The 20,284-nt window shown below is 45.6% G+C and overlaps 1 protein-coding gene across 4 annotated transcripts in view; it reads left to right on the top strand.

Moving 5' to 3' along the window:
- LOC311124640 (receptor expression-enhancing protein 3-like) overlaps window positions 1-16,396 on the top strand; it is a 51,583-nt gene extending 35,187 nt beyond the window's left edge. The window contains exons 6-10 of one of the 4 annotated variants that reach the window (XR_014612782.1): window positions 4,428-4,587; window positions 10,912-11,048; window positions 14,671-15,327; window positions 15,444-15,960; window positions 16,036-16,396. Coding sequence is in view for 1 of the 4 variants with exons in the window: in XM_084198752.1 (XP_084054878.1) it covers window positions 4,428-4,587; window positions 10,912-11,048; window positions 14,671-14,745 (372 nt within the window). In the remaining 3 variants the exon portion in view is untranslated. Of the gene's footprint in view, window positions 1-4,427; window positions 4,588-10,911; window positions 11,049-14,670 lie in introns of all 4 variants that reach the window. The other 3 variants (XR_014612781.1, XR_014612783.1, XM_084198752.1) reach the window with 3 other exon arrangements.
- Window positions 16,397-20,284: the final 3,888 nt, after the last annotated feature.

Genomic DNA, 20,284 nt, shown 5'->3' with positions numbered 1-20,284 from the left:
CCCTATAAAACCTGCCATGCGGGCGGAATCACGGAATCCAGACATTACAAACGGAATACAACAATATCCTAAAATGTATTGAACTTAGTAGGAAATCAACTAAATGTGTTGAACTTAGTAGGAAATCAACTAAATGTGTTGAGCTTATTAGAAAATTAATTAATTTGACAAAGTTAATCATAAGACATGAACTAAATGCATCGGTGATTTGGTATTTTCCTACATCTTTCTGAAACAGCACAGGAATGCCCCAGTCTGTGTGCTCGGTGGTCTACCACGTTGTGTAGCCGTTAGCATGCTAATGATAACCGTCTTCTGGTAGAGATGGAAAGGCTTTACAAAAAACCTTTTCATTTAAATGTTAACTACAGAGTAGCCGACGCCTACCTGTATGTGGCCATTTTGTATTTGGAAACTCTGCAATCACATCTGCTACAGAAACACCGCTAACCAAACACGTTTCTTGCACTTGAATTAAAGTGTATCTACACCCAAAAAGAACATACTTATTATATTTTTCCCAGACCTCAAAAGTGTTCTCCTGATGTGGTTGAATCATTGTTGTGGCATCAGGCCAGGCCTGGATAAACAACATGAGCATGCTAGCTGGAATAGAGCATCAGGCCAGGATAAACAACATGAGCATGCTAGCTGGGATAGAGCATCAGGCCTGGATAAACAACATGAGCATGCTAGCTGGGATAGAGCATCAGGCCTGGATAAACAACATGAGCATGCTAGCTGGGATAGAGCATCAGCCCAGGCCTGGATAAACAACATGAGCATGCTAGCTGGGATAGAGCATCAGCCCAGGCCTGGATAAACAACATGAGCATGCTAGCTGGGATAGAGCATCAGGCCTGGATAAACAACATGAGCATGCTAGCTGGGATAGAGCATCAGGCCTGGATAAACAACATGAGCATGCTAGCTGGGATAGAGCATCAGCCCAGGCCTGGATAAAGCAACAATAGGCTGCCTTTATATGTCCTATCTCTCAACACAAAGTCAGAGACAGCGTATAACCTTGACTCTGCATCCAGCAGCCTCTCTCTCTGTAAAAAGCTTCTATGGCTCGACTCTGCCTGTATTAAACCAGCCCATTGATCAGATCTTCTATGGCTCTACTCTGCCTGTATTAAACCAGCCCATTGATCAGACCTTCTATGGCTCTACTCTGCCTGTATTAAACCAGCCCATTGATCAGATCTTCTATGGCTCTACTCTGCCTGTATTAAACCAGCCCATTGATCAGATATTCTATGGCTCTACTCTGCCTGTATTAAACCAGCCCATTGATCAGATCTTCTATGGCTCTACTCTGCCTCTATTAAACCAGCCCATTGATCAGATCTTCTATGGCTCTACTCTGCCTGTATTAAACCAGCCCATTGATCAGATCTTCTATGGCTCTACTCTGCCTGTATTAAACCAGCCCATTGATCAGATCTTCTATGGTTCTACTCTGCCTGTATTAAACCAGCCCATTGATCAGACCTTCTATGGCTCTACTCTGCCTGTATTAAACCAGCCCATTGATCAGATCTTCTATGGCTCTACTCTGCCTGTATTAAACCAGCCCATTGATCAGATATTCTATGGCTCTACTCTGCCTGTATTAAACCAGCCCATTGATCAGATCTTCTATGGCTCTACTCTGCCTCTATTAAACCAGCCCATTGATCAGATATTCTATGGCTCTACTCTGCCTGTATTAAACCAGCCCATTGATCAGATCTTCTATGGCTCTACTCTGCCTGTATTAAACCAGCCCATTGATCAGATCTTCTATGGCTCTACTCTGCCTCTATTAAACCAGCCCATTGATCAGATCTTCTATGGCTCTACTCTGCCTGTATTAAACCAGCCCATTGATCAGATCTTCTATGGCTCTACTCTGCCTGTATTAAACCAGCCCATTGATCAGACCTTCTATGGCTCTACTCTGTCTGTATTAAACCAGCCCATTGATCAGACCTTCTATGGCTCTACTCTGCCTGTATTAAACCAGCCCATTGATCAGACCTTCTATGGCTCTACTCTGCCTGTATTAAACCAGCCCATTGATCAGACCTTCTATGGCTCTACTCTGCCTGTATTAAACCAGCCCATTGATCAGACCTTCTATGGCTCTACTCTGCCTGTATTAAACCAGCCCATTGATCAGACCTTCTATGGCTCTACTCTGCCTGTATTAAACCAGCCCATTGATCAGATCTTCTATGGCTCTACTCTGCCTGTATTAAACCAGCCCATTGATCAGACCTTCTATGGCTCTACTCTGCCTGTATTAAACCAGCCCATTGATCAGACCTTCTATGGCTCTACTCTGCCTGTATTAAACCAGCCCATTGATCAGATATTCTATGGCTCTACTCTGCCTGTATTAAACCAGCCCATTGATCAGACCTTCTATGGCTCTACTCTGCCTGTATTAAACCAGCCCATTGATCAGACCTTCTATGGCTCTACTCTGCCTGTATTAAACCAGCCCATTGATCAGATCTTCTATGGCTCTACTCTGCCTGTATTAAACCAGCCCATTGATCAGACCTTCTATGGCTCTACTCTGCCTGTATTAAACCAGCCCATTGATCAGACCTTCTATGGCTCTACTCTGTCTGTATTAAACCAGCCCATTGATCAGACCTTCTATGGCTCTACTCTGCCTGTATTAAACCAGCCCATTGATCAGACCTTCTATGGCTCTACTCTGCCTGTATTAAACCAGCCCATTGATCAGATCTTCTATGGCTCTACTCTGCCTGTATTAAACCAGCCCATTGATCAGATCTTCTATGGCTCTACTCTGCCTGTATTAAACCAGCCCATTGATCAGACCTTCTATGGCTCTACTCTGCCTGTATTAAACCAGCCCATTGATCAGACCTTCTATGGCTCTACTCTGCCTGTATTAAACCAGCCCATTGATCAGATCTTCTATGGCTCTACTCTGCCTGTATTAAACCAGCCCATTGATCAGATCTTCTATGGCTCTACTCTGCCTGTATTAAACCAGCCCATTGATCAGATCTTCTATGGCTCTACTCTGCCTGTATTAAACCAGCCCATTGATCAGACCTTCTATGGCTCTACTCTGCCTGTATTAAACCAGCCCATTGATCAGATCTTCTATGGCTCTACTCTGCCTGTATTAAACCAGCCCATCGATCAGATCTTCTATGGCTCTACTCTGCCTGTATTAAACCAGCCCATTGATCAGACCTTCTATGGCTCTACTCTGCCTGTATTAAACCAGCCCATTGATCAGACCTTCTATGGCTCTACTCTGCCTGTATTAAACCAGCCCATTGATCAGATCTTCTATGGCTCTACTCTGCCTGTATTAAACCAGCCCGTTGATCAGACCTTCTATGGCTCTACTCTGCCTGTATTAAACCAGCCCATTGATCAGATCTTCTATGGCTCTACTTTTTCCCCTCCTCCTCCTAGTCTCTTATTTTTTTTCTGTCCTCCTGACTGTGTCCTAACGTTGGTGTTGATCTCTCTGTCTCTCTCTCTCTCTCTGTCTTCCTGTCCTCCTGACTGTGTCCTAACGTTGGTGTTGATCTCTCTCTCTCTCTCTCTCTCTCTGTCTTCCTGTCCTCCTGACTGTGTCCTAACGTTGGTGTTGATCTCTCTCTCTTTCTCTCTCTCTCTCTCTCTGTCTTCCTGTCCTCCTGACTGTGTCCTAACGTTGGTGTTGATCTCTCTCTGTCTTCCTGTCCTCCTGACTGTGTCCTAACGTTGGTGTTGATCTCTCTCTCTCTCTCTCTCTCTCTGTCTTCCTGTCCTCCTGACTGTGTCCTAACGTTGGTGTTGATCTCTCTCTGTCCTCCTGACTGTGTCCTAACGTTGGTGTTGATCTCTCTCTGTCCTCCTGACTGTGTCCTACCGGTGGTGTTGATCTGTCTTTCCACCAATACTGTGTGACATGCTGTCTGTCTGTAGGAACCCAGCACTACTAACGCCAGCCCTCTGAGGTAATAATGACAGTTATTATACTGCAGCATGGAGGAGAAAGTCCTCAGATCATTCAGATTCACTTCCTTAGTTTTATGGCGTTTGGTGTCTTTCTGTTGTCAAGCTGCGCTGTACACACATCATTTAACCACTAATGTTCCCTTCATGATAGTACACATCCTGTCTGTTCCTCAGTTTGGTTATGGAAAAGGTTCTGCATTATCATAAGCTGTTTGAAATCACTGCAAATAGATTCCTGAAAATGGATCCTATGTAGTAGTTTTCCAGAAACAGATATACTCCATCAGCATGTTACTGTATGGGTCAGAGCACAGTAAGATACTGGAGTCATGATGTCACGTGGAGAGTTGGGAGGCGTTTTAGATGACAGTGTTATCCGAGTGATGACACTAACTGTGTGTGTGTGTGTGTGTGTGTGTGTGTGTGTGTGTGTGTGTGTGTAGGGCCAGGGGGCCATCACAGAGAAACTGAGGAGCTTCAGTATGCATGACCTGACCCAGATACCCCTCGACGACGCAGCAGCCAATCAGATCTATACAGCCCATGCCGGCAACCCTGCCGTGAGCAGGAGGGCTCTCACCGCAGACGCTACCGACAGAACAGGTATGACGTGGTCCACACACACCTTACATTAACCTTTCCCCTAGTACCTTCCACTTGTCTGGTAATCATTGATCCAAAGGGGATCCAGTTACGACACGGTAAGACTCCTGTCTCCACCTTCCTCAAACATCCTCTATAGCTGTAGCTGTGTTGAGCAACATGGGTTGGCTCACCCTATTCCCTGTGAGCCCTGGTCAAAAGCAGTGCACTCTATAGGGTATAGGGTGCCATTTGGGATGCTGGTCCAGTGCCTTCAGAAAGTATTCATACCCCTTCACTTGTTCCTCTCCCATCTACACACAATACCCATAGTGACAAAGTCAATGTTTGTAGACATTTTTTAGCAAATGTATTACAAATGAAATACTGAAATATAACATTTACATAAGTATTCACACCCCTGAGTCAATACATGTTAGAATCACCTTTGGCAGCGATTACAGCTGTGAGTGTTTCTGGGTAAGTCTCTTAAGAGCTTTCACACCTGGATTGTACAATATCTGCCCATTTTATTATTTTCTAAATTCTTCAAACTCTGTCAAATTGGTTGTTGATCATTGCTACACAACCATTTTCAGGTCTTGCCATAGATTTTCAAGTAGATTTCAGTCAAAACTGTAACTCGTCCACTCAGGAACATTCACTGTCTTCTTGGTGAGCAACTCCAGTGTAGATTTGGCCTTGTGTTTTAGGTTATTGTCCTGCTGAAAGGTGAATTCATCTTCCAGTGTCTGGTGGAAAGCAGACTGAACCAGGTTTTCCTCTAGAATTTTGCCTGTGCTTAGCTCCATTCCTTTTTTTGAAAAACTCCCTAGTCCTTGCCGATGACAAGCATACCCATAACATGACGCAGCCACCACAATGCTTGAAAATATGAAGAGTGGTACTCTTGTGATGTATTGTATTTTCCCCAGAGTATCCCAAACATGCTTAATGGGTGACCTGTCTGAGTATGCAGGCCATGGAAGAACTGGGACATTTTCCAGCTTCCAAGAATTGTGTAAAGGTCCTTGCGACATGGGGCCGTGCATTATCATGCTGAAACATGAGGTGATGGCGGCGGATGAATGGCACGACAATGGGCCTCAGGATCTCGTCATGGTATCTCTGTGCATTCAAATTGCCATCGATTAAAATGCTATTGTGTTGGTGTCCGTAGCTTATGCCTGCCCATACCATTACCCCAGTCGGTTACGACACTGAACTGCAGTCGGGTCAAGAGCCTGGTGAGGACGACGAGCACGCAGAATGAGCTTCCCTGAGATGGTTTCTGACAGTTTGTGCAGAAGTTTTATTTCAGCTCATGAAACATGGGACCAACACTTTACATGTGTCTTATATATTTGTCTAGTATAGTTTAACTTCTACTGGAAAGAATGCAACATTATCATTTTAGTCAGGATAATGACCAGCTGAAGGCCGTCACAATACACACTGGACCTGCTGACCATCTGAAGGCCATCACATTACACACTGGACCTGCTGACCATCTGAAGGCCATCACATTACACACTGGACCTGCTGACCATCTGAAGGCCGTCACATTACACACTGGACCTGCTGACCATCTGAAGGCCGTCACAATACACACTGGACCAGCTGAAGGCCATCACATTACACACTGGACCTGCTGACCATCTGAAGGCCATCACATTACACACTGGACCAGCTGAAGGCCATCACATTACACACTGGACCTGCTGACCATCTGGAGGCCATCACATTACACACTGGACCTGCTGACCATCTGAAGGCCGTCACACTGGACCTGCTGACCATCTGGAGGCCATCACATTACACACTGGACCTGCTGACCATCTGAAGGCCATCACATTACACACTGGACCAGCTGACCATCTGGAGGCCATCACATTACACACTGGACCTGCTGACCATCTGAAGGCCGTCACATTACACACTGGACCTGCTGACCATCTGAAGGCCGTCACACTGGACCTGCTGACCATCTGAAGGCCATCACATTACACACTGGACCTGCTGACCAGCTGAAAGCACAGATGTGTTCTTGGTTACATTCTGCACCCTGTTCCCTATGTAGTGTGACCAGTGCACTCCTATGTAGTGTGACCAGTGCACTATATAGGGAATAGGCTGCCATTTGGGTTGCACCCCTTGTCTCTATTCTCCGCCCTTCGCTCTGTTACATTAAAGGAGTGGCGCAGCTTCGTGCCGTCGGAAGATGAAACCCACATCTCTCTGTGATGGACAGGCTCTGAGAAGAATACCTGATGCTCTCTGTGATGGACAGGCTCTGAGAAGAATACCTGATGCTCTCTGTGATGGACAGGCTCTGAGAAGAATACCTGATGCTCTCTGTGATGGACAGGCTCTGAGAAGAATACCTGATGCTCTCTGTGATGGACAGGCTCTGAGAAGAATACCTGATGCTCTCTGTGATGGACAGGCTCTGAGAAGAATACCTGATGCTCTCTGTGATGGACAGGCTCTGAGAAGAATACCTGATGCTCTCTGTGATCGACAGGCTCTGAGAAGAATACCTGATGCTCTCTGTGATCGACAGGCTCTGAGAAGAATACCTGATGCTCTCTGCTCTCTCTCTCTCGTCTCTCTGCTAATGCCTGTCCTCCCTCCGCTCCCTGTTGGTCATTCCACTAGCATCCAGGTCATTTCATCTCGTCTGGAATGAAGCCGTCATAAAGAGAGCTGCTTTCAGATGCCAAGCGCTTTATAAGAGGGAGCAGAAAGAACCCCAGGGAATGATGTCAATGTCAACTGATTAAGTGACATGTTAATTGTAGTTTTTAGTTGAAGAAGAAACCACCTCAAACCCTTTAGTTCTTTACCCTTTAGGTCTTCATCCAGGATATGTTTTCCTGTGCTGTTTTTAAAGAGGATGTGGTCAGTGGAGGAAGCCAATGTGTGCATCCCAAATTGCATCCTATCCCCTAAATAGTGTACTACTTTTGGCCAGAGTCCTATGGGCTTCCCTCTGGGCCCTGGTCAAAACTAGTGCACTGGAAAGGGAATAGGGTGCTATTTAGGATACATACATGGTTGGGTCTGTTCTATTGTTCTCCTCAGGCTGACGGGCTCAGTGCAGGGTGGGGTTGGTTGGTTCTGTTCTCCTCAGGCTGACGGGCTCAGGGAGGGGAGGGGTTGGTTGGTTCTGTTCTCCTCAGGCTGACAGGCTCAGTGAGGGAGGGGTTGGTTGGTTCTGTTCTCCTCAGGCTGACAGGCTCAGTGAGGGAGGGGTTGGTTGGTTCTGTTCTCCTCAGGCTCAGTGAGGGAGGGGTTGGTTGGTTCTGTTCTCCTCAGGCTGACGGGCTCAGTGCAGGGAGGGGTCAGGCTGACGGGCTCAGTACAGGGAGGGGTTGGTTGGTTCTGTTCTCCTCAGGCTGACGGGCTCAGTACAGGGAGGGGTTGGTTGGTTCTGTTCTCCTCAGGCTCAGTGCAGGGAGGGGTTGGTTGGTTCTGTTCTCCTCAGGCTGACAGGCTCAGTGCAGGGAGGGGTTGGTTGGTTCTGTTCTCCTCAGGCTGACGGGCTCAGTACAGGGAGGGGTTGGTTGGTTCTGTTCTCCTCAGGCTGACAGGCTCAGTACAGGGAGGGGTTGGTTGGTTCTGTTCTCCTCAGGCTGACGGGCTCAGTACAGGGAGGGGTTGGTTGGTTCTGTTCTCCTCAGGCTGACGGGCTCAGTACAGGGAGGGGTTGGTTGGTTCTGTTCTCCTCAGGCTGACAGGCTCAGTGCAGGGAGGGGTTGGTTGGTTCTGTTCTCCTCAGGCTCAGTGCAGGGAGGGGTTGGTTGGTTCTGTTCTCCTCAGGCTGACGGGCTCAGTACAGGGAGGGGTTGGTTGGTTCTGTTCTCAGGGAGGGAAAGTCCCATTACTTGTCATCACGCTGGGCTGGGCTGGGCTGGGCTGGGCTGGGCTGGGCTGGGCTGGACTGGGCTGGGCTGGGCTGGGCTGGGCTGGGCTGGGCTGGCGTCGCGTGCTGCCAGCTAGCTCAGCTGTGACCAGTCAGAGGTATTGTAGAAGACAGATGCAGGATATTAAAGATTCTAATAAGGGATACAGATAATTGGTGGAATGAATGGAATGTGCTCCTCACTTCTCATACTACGAAAATGATCCTTTATGTGGAGAATTAGATGTATTTCTAAAACAACTGTCAACCAATAGGTCTCAATAGCTTCATATGACACATACCAGTTTGCCTTGGACTGTGTGAAGGCTAGCATAAAAAACATATCTCATAGGTTGCAGAAAGTTTAAACCCTAAAACAAGTATAAATAGCCTTGTAGATTTAATAGTGGCTCCAGATCCTGAGGAAACAGTCATATTTCTAGAATGGAGAGCAGATGTGACGAGCTGCAGCTACAGGAACAAAGGAGAGGAGGTATAGAGTCTGTTACTGTGTTACTGCCGCCCCCTGGTGGAGGCTGGTAGAATGTTACTGCTGCCCCCTGGTGGAGGCTGGTAGAATGTTACTGCTGCCCCCTGGTGGAGGCTGGTAGAATGTTACTGCTGCCCCCTGGTGGAGGCTGGTAGAATGTTACTGCTGCCCCCTGGTGGAGGCTGGTAGAATGTTACTGCTGCCCCCTGGTGGAGGCTGGTAGAATGTTACTGCTGCCCCCTGGTGGAGGCTGGTAGAATGTCAGCTGTCGTGACTCACAGCACAGAACAGAATTGCCCCAGTCAGTTAGTAGTGGTCATAGCACAGTGATGATATTACAGAACAGAATTGCCCCAGTCAGCTAGTAGTGGTCATAGCACAGTGATGATATTACAGAACAGAATTGCCCCAGTCAGCTAGTAGTGGTCATAGCACAGTGATGATATTACAGAACAGAATAGCCCCAGTTAGTTAGCAGTGGTTATGGTGGTGGGGGTTCTCTCTTGGTGTCCATCAGCCTGAGACCAGCAGGGCATGGGGCAGCAGCTGTTCCACACTCCCTCCCCCCCCCCCCTTCCCTCCCCCAGCCCACTGTGGCTCTGACCCCACACACCGCAGCACAGACCCCCCCACTCAGAGAGCCAGCTCAGCACAGACCCCCCCACTCAGAGAGCCAGCTCAGCACAGACCCCCCCACTCAGAGAGCCAGCTCAGCAGAGCTGAGAGCTGCTGGTCCCATGGCTGGTCACATGACTGGTCACATGTCCTCTGTGACAAGAGAGACCCAGTCCGCGTTCCAGAGCGTAGATGTTGCTGACGCCTGCAAGATCTTACAATGCCTGGGAAGGTATTTTAAGTATCAGCTAACCACAACATACACTATAGATACAAAAGTATGTGGACACCCCTTCAAATTAGTGGATTCGGCTATTTCAGCCACACCCGTTGCTGACAGGTGTATAAAATCGAGCACACCGCCATGCAATCTCCATAGACAAACACTGGCAGTTGAATGGCCTTACTGAAGAGCTCAGTGACTTTCAACATGGCACTGTTATAGGATTCATCTGCGCTTCATGAAGTGGGTTTCCATGGCCAAGCAGCCGCATACAAGCCTAAGATCAACATGCGCAATGCCAAGCGTCAGCTGGAGTGGTGTAAAGCTCGCCGCCATTGGACTCTGGAGCAGTGGAAACGCGTTCTCTGGAGTGATGAATCATGCATGCTTCACCATCTGGCAGTCCGATGGACGAATCTGGGTTTGACAGATGCCAGGAGAACGCTTCCTGCCCCAATGCGTAGTGCCAACTGTAAAGTTTGGTGGAGGAGGAATAATGGTCTGGGGCTGTTTTTCATGGTTTGGGCTAGGCCCCTTAGTTCCAGTGAAGGGAAATCTTAATGCAACAGCATACAATGACATTCTAGACGATTCTGTGCTTCCAACTTTGTGGCAACAGTTTGGGGAAGGCCCTTTCCTGTTTCAGCATGACAATGCCCCTGTGCACAAAGTGAGGTCCATACAGAAATGGTTTGTGGAGGTCAGTGTGGAAGAACCTGAATGGCCTGCAGTATCTACATACTGTTGGTCATGTAGTGTATGTTATAGGAATCTGTCAGTGGATGACACCATTGGTTGTTGTGTGGCCTTAGCTGTGGAATTCAGCCCCAGTGAGGGGCTTTGTCCCCAGGTGGCCTGTCTCTCTCCAACACAGCAGTCAGTCAGTCCCCTTTTGACACAGCACTTCTACCATAAGGACCTAGGAGTCAGCTCAGAAGACCAAGTTAACATGCTTCTGTTTCAGTTGTACTATGCCTAACTAATGTGGACATGTCTCCCCAGAGTACTATGCCTAACTAATGTGGACATGTCTCCCCAGAGTACTATGCCTAACTAATGTGGACATGTCTCCCCAGAGTACTATGCCTAACTAATGTGGACATGTCTCCCCAGAGTACTATGCCTACGAGCAGGAGGACAGGACAGATGAGGAGGGGGAACAACTTTTCTCAGAGGACGAGGCTGTCACCCAGAGAGGTCTGAGGAGGTCCCAGAGTGTCAAGATCATGCGCTCTAAAGCCCGTAAAGATGTAAGTCTGAATATAACACACTCTGAAGCCTGTAAAGATGTAAGTCTGAATATAACACACTCTAAAGCCCGTAAAGATGTAAGTCTGAATATAACACACTCTAAAGCCTGTAAAGATGTAAGTCTGAATATAACACACTCTGAAGCCTGTAAAGATGTAAGTCTGAATATAACACACTCTAAAGCCTGTAAAGATGTAAGTCTGAATATAACACACTCTGAAGCCTGTAAAGATGTAAGTCTGAATATAACACACTCTGAAGCCTGTAAAGATGTAAGTCTGAATATAACACACTCTGAAGCCTGTAAAGATGTAAGTCTGAATATAACACACTCTGAAGCCTGTAAAGATGTAAGTCTGAATATAACACACTCTGAAGCCTGTAAAGATGTAAGTCTGAATATAACACACTCTGAAGCCTGTAAAGATGTAAGTCTGAATATAACACACTCTAAAGGCTGTAAAGATGTAAGTCTGAATATAACACACTCTGAAGCCTGTAAAGATGTAAGTCTGAATATAACACACTCTGAAGCCTGTAAAGATGTAAGTCTGAATATAACACACTCTGAAGCCTGTAAAGATGTAAGTCTGAATATAACACACTCTAAAGGCTGTAAAGATGTAAGTCTGAATATAACACACTCTGAAGCCTGTAAAGATGTAAGTCTGAATATAACACACTCTGAAGCCTGTAAAGATGTAAGTCTGAATATAACACACTCTGAAGCCTGTAAAGATGTAAGTCTGAATATAACACACTCTGAAGCCTGTAAAGATGTAAGTCTGAATATAACACACTCTGAAGCCTGTAAAGATGTAAGTCTGAATATAACACACTCTGAAGCCTGTAAAGATGTAAGTCTGAATATAACACACTCTGAAGCCTGTAAAGATGTAAGTCTGAATATAACACACTCTGAAGCCTGTAAAGATGTAAGTCTGAATATAACACACTCTGAAGCCTGTAAAGATGTAAGTCTGAATATAACACACTCTGAAGCCTGTAAAGATGTAAGTCTGAATATAACACACTCTGAAGCCTGTAAAGATGTAAGTCTGAATATAACACACTCTGAAGCCTGTAAAGATGTAAGTCTGAATATAACACACTCTGAAGCCTGTAAAGATGTAAGTCTGAATATAACACACTCTAAAGCCCGTAAAGATGTGCGTCTGCGGCTACTCTCCTCTGGTTCTGATATGGATAAATACTAGGTCTCTAATGCAGTGGTCACCAACCGGTCCATCACCAAACATTTCTGTAGAAAGCCAACGATGAAGACGTATGCTCCTTTTCTTATTATTGGTGTTGTGCTGTTGGCAGTAGGTGACCTTGGTTCAGAAGCCCTGTTGGCGGTAGGTGACCTTGGTTCAGAAGCCCTGTTGGCGGTAGGTGACCTTGGTTCAGAAGCCCTGTTGGCGGTAGGTGACCTTGATTCAGAAGCCCTGTTGGCGGTAGGTGACCTTGATTCAGAAGCCCTGTTGGCGGTAGGTGACCTTGATTCAGAAGCCCTGTTGGCGGTAGGTGACCTTGGTTCAGAAGCCCTGTTGGCGGTAGGTGACCTTGGTTCAGAAGCCCTGTTGGCGGTAGGTGACCTTGGTTCAGAAGCCCTGTTGGCGGTAGGTGACCTTGGTTCAGAAGCCCTGTTGGCGGTAGGTGACCTTGATTCAGAAGCCCTGTTGGCGGTAGGTGACCTTGATTCAGAAGCCCTGTTGGCGGTAGGTGACCTTGATTCAGAAGCCCTGTTGGCGGTAGGTGACCTTGATTCAGAAGCCCTGTTGGCGGTAGGTGACCTTGATTCAGAAGCCCTGTTGGCGGTAGGTGACCTTGATTCAGAAGCCCTGTTGGCGGTAGGTGAACTTGATTCAGAAGCCCTGTGCACCAGGTAGGCAAAGTGTTCCCACTTTGAACCTTTTTCATTTCTCTGAGAAGTCTTAAGTCCGCCTACCCAGCAGACCAGGAGATCTGTAGCTAAATCGAGTGTGGCTACTGCGCTGGCCAATCGGATAGCTCACGTCACCGTGCCTACAGCTTCCAGCAAAGTTTGATACTAGCCTACATGAGACTTCAAAACCAGAGTGAGACTGTCAAAGAATACAGCAAAGAGCTGCTGTTTTTATGACTGAGTTCATGTTTGTTTTTATTCAGCACTGTTAAAAAACATCAAACAGGCTTCTCCCTACTTCCATTCGACTGCAGCTGCAATGACTGTGGAGCCAAGGGTATCTATAGCCCTGCCTTCAAGACAACTGGGAACCCAGAGAAAAACTAGATCCGACTGGGGAAAAACCGTTTCGAACAGTCATCCAACTCAGGCATCTTTCTAGAGCTCCGACTTTCCAACGTAAAGATCATGACGTCATGATCTGACCTCGTTTTCTTGACAGTTCCCAGTTGTCTTGAAAGCACCATGACCATCAGATGCAGGTACCATCAGTCCAGTAAAATAAACAAGATAATTATTTCAATTTATTCTCAACTGTGCCTCGCAAGTAATACACCAACTGATCTGTTTTGTTATCAAAGCTCAAGTTGTGAAATATAATATGGTCTGAGAATAACTATACTGGCAGGCCAGGCATATAGCCAATATGCTGTGATAATGTATTAGGCCTACTGCATGAACCTCATTCCTACAGTACTGTTTTTATTAGGTTCATGTTACATTTTAAGTAATGTTTTTTAAAAACCTGAGTGGTAGAGCTCTGCTTGCTTTGTGACTATGAAAGGGATCTAGACAGAGAAAAGGTTGGTGACCACTGGTCTGCAGTATATGAAAGGGATCTAGACAGAGAAAAGGTTGGTGACCACTGGTCTGCAGTATATGAAAGGGATCTAGACAGAGAAAAGGTTGGTGACCACTGGTCTGCAGTATATGGAAGGGATCTAGACAGAGAAAAGGTTGGTGACCACTGGTCTGCAGTATATGAAAGGGATCTAGACAGAGAAAAGGTTGGTGACCACTGGTCTGCAGTATATGAAAGGGATCTAGACAGAGAAAAGGTTGGTGACCACTGCTCTGCAGTATATGAAAGGGATCTAGACAGAGAAAAGGTTGGTGACCACTGCTCTGCAGTATATGAAAGGGATCTAGACAGAGAAAAGGTTGGTGACCACTGGTCTGCAGTATATGAAAGGGATCTAGACAGAGAAAAGGTTGGTGACCACTGGTCTACAGTATATGAAAGGGATCTAGACAGAGAAAAGGTTGGTGACCACTGGTCTGCAGTATATGAAAGGGATCTAGACAGAGAAAAGGTTGGTGACCACTGGTCTGCAGTATATGAAAGGGATCTAGCCAGAGAAAAGGTTGGTGACCACTGGTCTACAGTATATGAAAGGGATCTAGACAGAGAAAAGGTTGGTGACCACTGGTCTGCAGTATATGAAAGGGATCTAGACAGAGAAAAGGTTGGTGACCACTGGTCTGCAGTATATGAAAGGGATCTAGCCAGAGAAAAGGTTGGTGACCACTGGTCTGCAGTATATGAAAGCGTCTTCAGTCTTTTTGAAAGGGTCTGTGATGCTTGTTGTAGTATATTAACGAGGTCAGAGTTGTACCAGTCTAATGAGGGTGGCTTTGTTTTCTAATAATAACCAATGTGTTCTTTCCAACAGGCCCGTTATGGATCTCTGAAGATCAAAGGGAAACGAAGGCAAGGTCTGAGTGCTTCGACCTACACTGCAATGTAATGAACACTCCAGGAGAAGCATGGATGTGGCCCAAACACCACCCTTTTCCTTATATAGTGCACTACTGTTGACCAGAGCACTCTGGGCCCTGGCCCAAAGGTAGTGTATTCTAAAGGGAATAGATCACAAAATCAGTCAACACTTCAGGAAGATCTATTGACAACTCCAACATCCGTCAGTGCCTGGCTGCTGACAGTACGCAGTCATTCTCTGGAGAACGGTGCTGAGGAACTGTTCTCCGTCATTCTCTGGAGAACGGTGCTGAGGAACTGTTCTCCGTCATTCTCTGGAGAACGGTGCTGAGGAACTGTTCTCCGTCATTCTCTGGAGAACGGTGCTGAGGAACTGTTCTCCGTCATTCTCTGGAGAACGGTGCTGAGGAACTGTTCTCCGTCATTCTCTGGAGAACGGTGCTGAGGAACTGTTCTCCGTCATTCTCTGGAGAACGGTGCTGAGGAACTGTTCTCCGTCATTCTCTGGAGAACGGTGCTGAGGAACTGTTCTCCGTCATTCTCTGGAGAACGGTGCTGAGGAACTGTTCTCCGTCATTCTCTGGAGAACGGTGCTGAGGAACTGTTCTCCGTCATTCTCTGGAGAACGGTGCTGAGGAACTGTTCTCCGTCATTCTCTGGAGAACGGTGCTGAGGAACTGTTCTCCGTCATTCTCTGGAGAACGGTGCTGAGGAACTGTTCTCCAGATGTTTTTAAACTGTCCTGGGTCTATTCTTCTCTTCCTGATGGGAGCATCCGTCTTTTTAATGAACCATATATCAACTCATATTTATTTCATTATTCTTACTGTGTGTGTATTTAAAGTGTCATACAGCGCCAGCTGTATAGAAATAATCTTAAGGTTTTCTCTGTCTTTAGTTAGAAGTGTTTTTGTTGCATGGGTCTTAGTTTCTGGAATAAAATAGTTGTTTTTAGGTGCTGATGTGGACTTTTAGTATTTCTACTGTTGCAATTCTTAATTTTTGGGGGCGGGTTATATATTTAATTTAGCTTTATTTTGTCATATGCTGCCTTGCAGACGTTGTATTTTGAGTTTAGAAAATTTAAATAGTAGAATACATTATAATTATAATAGTGATAATTCTGGCACACTTGAAAAGATTGTTACAAGATAACAGCCGACCAAAAGTGTCCCTTATTCCTCCAGGAGGAACAAACCAATAAGGAGAGAGAACGGGAACGGAGGATCGTGTCTTATAGGCTGTCCCAAATGGCACCCTATTCCCTTATACAGTGCACTACCCTATGGGCTCTGGTCTAAAGTAGTGCACTATATAGGGTGCCATTTGGGATGCACACAATGTTGAGGTATGTTTGTTTGTGTTGACCGTAACTTGCCTGTCCAGTTTGAATGACTGCATTTCCTGTTAGCTTTGGAACAAAGTTTTTTTTATAACCAACCTTTTGCACATTCTTCCAAACCTATGACCTTTTGTAATGCTTTGATGTCATCTCAGTTTTAGAATGTTCCCTGCTGCGCTCTGGGAAGCTTTAACCACATGATGAAACCTATTAATACCAAAGCTTTATTTACTAAACCAGTGATGTAGGTCTGGTTCGTGTGGGAGTGTATGAAAGGGGTGCTGTAAATAAATTATGCAAAAATGTCTGAATAAAGTTTGCAGAGTAATTAAACTTTGATCGTGTCATGTGATTTTCAATAAAACAATGGCAACAATATAATATAATACATTACTGCCAATCAACAACAGCTGACAGGGATTCCTCTGATTACAGGGAAATACTTACTTACTAAATGTTTCCCAACAATGCGGTCATGACCGTAAATGATGACAGACATTCTAAGGTCAGACCACAATCACATAAGGAAACCCTCCCGGCCTGATCTATAGGAGAGACAGTCTGATCAATCAGGAGAGACTGGTCCAGAGACAGTCTGATCTATAGAGAGACAGGTCCAGAGACAGTCTGATCTATAGGAGAGACAGGTCCAGAGACAGTCTGATCTATAGAGAGACTGGTCCAGAGACAGTCAGATCTATAGAGAGACTGGTCCAGAGACAGTCTGATCTATCAGGAGAGACTGGTCCAGAGACAGTCTGATCAATCAGGAGAGACTGGTCCAGAGACAGTCTGATCAATCAGGAGAGACTGGTCCAGAGACAGTCTGATCAATCAGGAGAGACTGGTCCAGAGACAGTCTGATCAATCAGGGGAGACTGGTCCAGAGACAGTCTGATCTATAGAGAGACTGGTCCAGAGACAGTCTGATCTATCAGGAGAGACTGGTCCAGAGACAGTCTGATCTATAGAGAGACTGGTCCAGAGACAGTCTGATCTATCAGGAGAGACTGGTCCAGAGACAGTCTGATCTATAGGAGAGACTGGTCCAGAGACCGTCTGATCTGTCAGGAGAGACTGGTCCAGAGACAGTCTGATCTATCAGGAGAGACTGGTCCAGAGACAGTCTGATCTATAGGAGAGACTGGTCCAGAGACAGTCTGATCTATAGGAGAGACAGGTCCAGAGACAGTCTGATCTATAGGAGAGACAGGTCCAGAGACAGTCTGATCAATCAGGAGAGACTGGTCCAGAGACAGTCTGATCTATAGAGAGACTGGTCCAGAGACAGTCTGATCTATAGGAGAGACTGGTCCAGAGACAGTCTGATCTATCAGGAGAGACTGGTCCAGAGACAGTCTGATCTATCAGGAGAGACTGGTCCAGAGACAGTCTGATCTATAGAGAGACTGGTCCAGAGACAGTCTGATCTATCAGGAGAGACTGGTCCAGAGACAGTCTGATCTATAGAGAGACTGGTCCAGAGACAGTCTGATCTATCAGGAGAGACTGGTCCAGAGACAGTCTGACAGTCTGATCAATCAGGAGAACGGGGTCAACTTGATCGGGCTTCGACCCCTGGTATCATATAAACACACATAAGACATGGTAGAATGTGGAGAATTACAGGAAATTCGTTTAAAAAAGAAAAGAAAACGTTGTCTCTGCCAACAAGAGGGCTGTGAATAGTTTGAACAGTTTGGGGTCATAGGTTGTGAGGTGGGGGGTTTGTTACCGCGACGATAAACGACTATATCCATCCGGACCTTTGCCACCTGGGAAATGTGTGTGACCGGACCTTCTGAAATAGTTCTGGAGTACCACTGGTATACAGGATGGGGATCCTCATGTTCTGGGTTTAGAGGGTTGTCATGGTAACAACAGCGTGAAGGCTGCTGTTATAGGCTTGCCTTGAGGTTCATCAGAAACTCACACTGAACACATTTAACGTGTGAACTCCTTGAACTCAATGTTCTGAGGATGATGTTTGGAGGAGTTTGAGTACGAGATGATGGTCCTAATATTGTTGGATGTACCAGTTGTGCCTTGAGCAGTGGTCTAATTTTGAACCTGTGTTTTTAAAAGCTTTCTGCTGCCGATGTCTGACTCAACGTGTTGTTAGGTCTAATATGTTCAGGTGCTGACTGGCACAGTAGAATACATTATAATTATAATAGTGATCATTCTGGCACACTTGAAATGATTGTTACAAGATAACAGCCGACCAAAAGTGTCCCTTATTCCTCCAGGAGGAACAAACCAATAATGAGAGAGAACGGGAAACGGAGGATCATGTCTTATTGGCTGTCCCAAATGCTCCCATGGTCTTCCTACCCAATGGACATTGCCACAGTTGTTAATATGTATATATTATTATTTATATTTTTATTGTGTCTATTCCTTTGTTCACCTGTCATCCTTGGTTGTTATTACTGGGAAGTAAGTGCCCTCCTCTGGCCAGTTCTCTTCACTGCAGTCACGACGGATTTCATTCCCCGGATTTCATTTCTAATTGCTTCCACCAGGGGTCGCTGTGGAACATAGAATCAGAAAAGAGAGGACTTCGGTATTCAAGGCAACTAAAGTTTATCTAATTTTGGAATTCCAAATTTCACATAGCACACCAACTAGACCTGAAACACATTTGGACATAGTTTGAATAACATTCACTGGATTTCATAGACAGAGTAATATTATTAATATTGTGCATGCTGCAGGTAACTATATTTACTTTTTAAGATTATGGCAATATCATGCCATGAGTTAATGTTCACTAAATCAGTTCATTCAGATGAACAATCAATGATTTAGTAAATACTGTTAGTTACTAAAACACATCCACCACTTGTTTAGAAGGAGTGTTGATTGTCGCTGAAGTTTAAAGTAGAGGGTGATATACGATCAACAGCAGAATAAGATTAGTAAAGAAGAGGTTCAATGAAAGTGTTGTTCACAGCTGTGTGATAGACTAGCAGTGTGGGACCAGAGTCAGTGTTGACATGATGAATAGCAGTGTGGGACCAGAGTCAGTGTTGACATGATGAATAGCAGTGTGGGACCAGAGTCAGTGTTGACATGATGAATAGCAGTGTGGTACCAGAGTCAGTGTTGACATGATGAATAGCAGTGTGGGACCAGAGTCAGTGTTGACATGATGAATAGCAGTGTGGGACCAGAGTCAGTGTTGACATGATGAATAGCAGTGTGGGACCAGAGTCAGTGTTGACATGATGAATAGCAGTGTGGGACCAGAGTCAGTGTTGACATGATGAATAGCAGTGTGGGACCAGAGTCAGTGTTGACATGATGAATAGCAGTGTGGGACCAGAGTCAGTGTGATCAGTGTTGACATGATGAATGCCACTGTAAGACAGATGACCACCTGACTTCACTGTGTTCCCTGTTCTGGCCTCTCTATTGGCTCTCTGGCCTATTCCCTACGTAGTGTAGTAGTTTGGACCATGGGCCGTAGGGTTTCCCATAGGGAATAGGGTGCCATTGGGGACAGACAGTGTTTGAGGCTGAACTGTGGTGCTCTGGGGGACGTAGGGATGAGGAGGGACCATTCTTTAATCATACAGAGGGTTGTTTTCCTAAACCATGTCCCAGTCACCCTTCCTGTCCTCTCATATCTGCCCTGCCAGTAACCCAACTGTCTGCGAAGAGACAGAATCATTAGATCATTAGTTTTGGTACTGTCTATTTGTAGCTTGTTTTTGGACACAGGTCCAAGAATGGCCAAAGGATTGCAATATTTACCTGGAGCTAACCCTGAAGATAGCACTACTGGGTGATCTGAAAAGTCATAGTCAATCGATCAATAATATAATAATTATTTTAGCAAAAATGTTTTTTTTCAATTTACTATATGTAGAAACAATGAGAATATAAAGGTTCAGAACTTTTGTAAGACATAATAATAATAATAATAATAATAATATGCCATTTAGCAGACGCTTTTATCCAAAGCGACTTACAGTCATGTGCGCATACATTTTTACGTATGGGTGGTCCCGGGGATCAAGCGCCATGCTGTACCAATTGAGCTACAGAGGACCAGTTGAAAAATATATGGCAAATAGAGATCCAATATGGATGGTGTTAAGAGATAGATGGGAGGTGTTGAATGGAGCTGAAGGATGGGACTAATAACAACTAACAACAACTAATAACAACAAGATAACTAATGTAAAGCATACTGTGTCCATAATAAGTACTGTGAGGG

Source organism: Coregonus lavaretus (genome assembly GCF_964263955.1).
Source record: "Coregonus lavaretus genome assembly, contig: HAP1_SCAFFOLD_451, whole genome shotgun sequence".
Lineage (NCBI taxonomy): Eukaryota > Metazoa > Chordata > Actinopteri > Salmoniformes > Salmonidae > Coregonus > Coregonus lavaretus.
Note: the sequence above shows the minus strand (reverse complement) of the source record. Positions and strands in the feature narration are given on the sequence as shown.